Source organism: Petaurus breviceps, unplaced genomic scaffold (genome assembly GCF_028583685.1).
Source record: "Petaurus breviceps papuanus isolate PSGF00001 unplaced genomic scaffold, PetGlider_PUasm1.0 154, whole genome shotgun sequence".
Classification (NCBI taxonomy): domain Eukaryota; kingdom Metazoa; phylum Chordata; class Mammalia; order Diprotodontia; family Petauridae; genus Petaurus; species Petaurus breviceps.
In genome coordinates this window covers 6,199,349-6,202,442 of record NW_027185715.1, presented here as the reverse complement: position 1 = coordinate 6,202,442, position 3,094 = coordinate 6,199,349, and the positions used below count along the sequence as shown (strand labels likewise).

General features: G+C 41.5%; 1 protein-coding gene and 1 long non-coding RNA gene across 6 annotated transcripts; one reads left to right on the top strand and one right to left on the bottom strand.

The window, feature by feature from the left end:
• Positions 1 to 454: 454 nt before the first annotated feature.
• On the top strand, positions 455 to 2,113 carry LOC138156310 (peroxiredoxin-6-like). 5 transcript variants are annotated; one of them, XM_069081552.1, is made up of 3 exons: positions 455 to 1,098; positions 1,256 to 1,465; positions 1,855 to 2,113. In XM_069081552.1, the coding sequence occupies exons 1-2, from the start codon at positions 486 to 488 to the stop codon at positions 1,279 to 1,281; spliced, it is 639 nt and encodes a 212-aa protein (XP_068937653.1). In that variant the 5' UTR covers positions 455 to 485; the 3' UTR covers positions 1,282 to 1,465; positions 1,855 to 2,113. The 5 variants fall into 5 exon arrangements, with proteins under 5 accessions (XP_068937653.1, XP_068937682.1, XP_068937670.1 ...); XM_069081581.1 differs by lacking the exon at positions 1,256 to 1,465 and having other exon boundaries at positions 1,864 to 2,113; XM_069081569.1 differs by lacking the exon at positions 1,256 to 1,465 and having other exon boundaries at positions 1,850 to 2,113.
• On the bottom strand, positions 1,114 to 2,090 carry LOC138156328 (uncharacterized). Its single transcript, XR_011167125.1, has 3 exons — positions 1,949 to 2,090; positions 1,447 to 1,697; positions 1,114 to 1,295 (listed from the first exon to the last, which is right to left on the bottom strand). It is a non-coding gene; the product is annotated as an uncharacterized lncRNA (long non-coding RNA).
• Positions 2,114 to 3,094: the final 981 nt, after the last annotated feature.

Sequence of the window (3,094 nt, the reverse complement as noted above, 5' to 3'; positions counted from 1 at the left end):
TATTAGAAATTCTTGCTATAACAATAAGCAAGGAAAAGGGAATTGAAGGAATTAAAAAAAGCAATGAGGAAACAAAAATATCACTCTTTGCAGATGATATGATGGCTTACTTAGAGAATCCCAGAGAACCAATAAAAAACTAGCCTTGTAAATTTAGCAAAGTTGCAAGATATAAAATAAACCCATAAATCATCAGCATTTGAATATATTTCCAACAAAAGCCAGCAGGAAGGGATAAAAAGAGAAATTCCATTTAAAATAACAGCAGACAACATAAAATACTTGAGTGTACCAGCCTAGATAACCTAGGAACTATATGAACAAAATTACAAAACAATTTTTTTTCCCACACGAATAGAGACAGATGGCTTTTTCTGCAGCCTTGAGTGCGGCTGCCCGGCACTAACGAGCACCCACTTTGGCTGCGGCTCCGCCTGCTCCGCCTTCTCCGCCGCCCGGTTGTCCTTCTGCCCCTTGCTGCCGCCATGCCTGGAGGTCTGCTGCTCGGAGACGAGGCCCCCAACTTTGAGGCGGACACCACGATCGGACGCATCCCTTTCCAGGACTTCCTTGGAGACTCATGGAGCATTCTCTTCTGCCATCCTCGGGATTTTACTCTAGTGTGCACAAGAGAACTGAGCCGAGCTGCAAAACTGGCCCCAGAATTTGCAAAGGGGAATGTTAAGATGATTGCCCTTTCTATTGACTCTGTCCAAGACCATCTTTCCTGGAGTAAGGATATCAATGCATACAATGGAGAGGAGGCCACAAAGAAGCTTCCTTTCCCCATCATTGATGATCACAAACGGGATCTTGCCATCAAGTTGGGCATGTTAGACCCAAATCAACGGGATGGGCAGGGCATGCCTCTGACAGCTCGTGTGGTATTTATTTTTGGCCCAGATAAGAAGTTGAAGCTGTCTATCCTCTACCCAGCAACCGCTGGCAGGAACTTTGATGAGATCCTCAGAGTGATTGATTCCCTTCAGTTGACAGCATACAAGAAGGTTGCTACTCCTGTTGACTGGAAATGTGGGGATAGTGTCATGGTTGTTCCAACTATCTCTGAAGAGGAGGCCAGAAAACTGTTTCCTAAAGGTGTCTTCACCAAAGAGCTCCCTTCAGGCAAGAAATATCTATGGTACACCCCTCAGCTATAGGTTACTCCAGCAAGTCCATGCTGGGGTCTGGCTGGGGCTCCCTTGAAGATCTCTGCCAGGAGGGATACCAGTCTGCCAATCATGTCTCCCTGCAGTAATTGATTTAAACATCTTGGGGTGATAAAAGTCAGGAGTCTTTGGGCTGCTCTATTAATGGCTTGTTAAATGAAAATGGCACTAAAGTCACCCATGATTCCTCTCCTTGTGCCTTTACCAGCATTTCACTTGGGTCATTGAACTCCCTTGTCGTTGTGCTGGCTATCTCTGGGATGGCACTGTTTTGGACTTAAATCCTTGTGAGATCTGTTGCAGTGTCCATCATCAGCCACCTAGTATGGTTGGCATTTAGGAAAGGGACTACTTAGGAGAATTGCAGGAATAGGACTTCTTTAACTGACCTAATAAACAAATCATCTCTTTTTCTAATTATCTGTTTGAGGGAGGAAACAGTTTAACATGTCTGATTTTGAGCTTCACCTCCCTAAGTTTATGACCAACAACTTGAAATATTTAGGTGTTTCAGATAGTGGGTTTTTTCTAAACTGTTTAGTGTTCTAACCACAGGAAAAACTTGGAGATTCTTCTCTTTCCAGCAGATAAAGGGAAGCAGAACACAATCTTAAAATATCTTGATAGATTGGGCAGAAGAGTTTTCTAATTATGTTACAGGTATGTGTTTGAGACTACAGAGAAGCTTCACAAGGCCTGCTAGTGATGTAGAGAATGGTGGAGGGCCATAATTATGGGTGCCTTTTAAACAAGTCACATACCTAGACATGGAAAACTACTCCAAATGTTCATAATAAGATGAAAGCATGTGTACTTAAGGAAAGGAAGGGATAAAGATACTATTTCTTTACTATAAAATGTTATCTCTGTAGTGGATTGTTTTCTGAAATTTTGCCTTTAGGAAAGCCACAAATAAAAGCTTTTTGAAACTAAAAAAAAATAAAGACAGATCAAAACAATTAGAGAAATATTAATTACCTGTGGGCATAACCTACCTTTTGGAGCTCTTCAAAAAAGTTAGAATATAGATAAAGGGAAAATGGGGAGAGCACACCCAAACACAGGCTATTTTTTCTATTGGCCTTTCATATGGGAGCTAATAAAACGAGGGAATAAGATGGATAACAGATGAGGAGGTTTTCCCCCAAGAAAGTACAGCAAGGAAAAGTCACTGCAATATTGTATCACCAACAGCTTCCTTCATCCATGTTGGATAGTACCTCTCTTTCCCACAAATTCTGTCCCTGGCTTAAGTAAACTTAACTCTGTTCCTAGGGATTAAAAATGACAAACAACACTCAGGTGAATGAACCTGCATTGGTGAAGTTCGGCATATAGACTCCAACTTTCATGCTTCTAAGCCTTCACTTCCACCTTTCTCCACATCTCTATAGGTCATAGTTGTTCATGTTTCCAGCTCGTTTCTCCCTTATTTGGCATTTTTTTCCTCTCCTTCCTAAATATAAAATCTCTGCAAATTAAAAGAAAACAAACAGTAACTTGAGTAATTGGCTTTCAGGTAAACTCTGAAACCCTTCAAGGTTTAGAGGGGACTTAACTGCTGGCAGATATTGTAATGGAAATGTTAATTTTTAAGATCTTCCCTGCCCCTAGGCTAAAGTGCACCTGGAGCCTGGGGTGGGAGGCTTGTTTTTCAGTAGATACTTCTTGATTGGCCAGTGAGTCAATAAGGTTGTTACATTCTCTGAGCCAGGAGAAGGCTATATAAGCCCTGATGTGTAGCTATGTTTTGGGGCTCACTTTGAGAAGTGTGCTGTGATTTGATCATATGAAATTCTGGGAAGCCGTTGTCCAAAGTCCCCCGCTTTGAAACCCAGATGTTGTTTGGTATAGATGTAATGGTTGTACAGTTTGGAAAACTGTGTATTTGATCTGTTTCTCTGTCTTGATAATTCTGTCTGTAT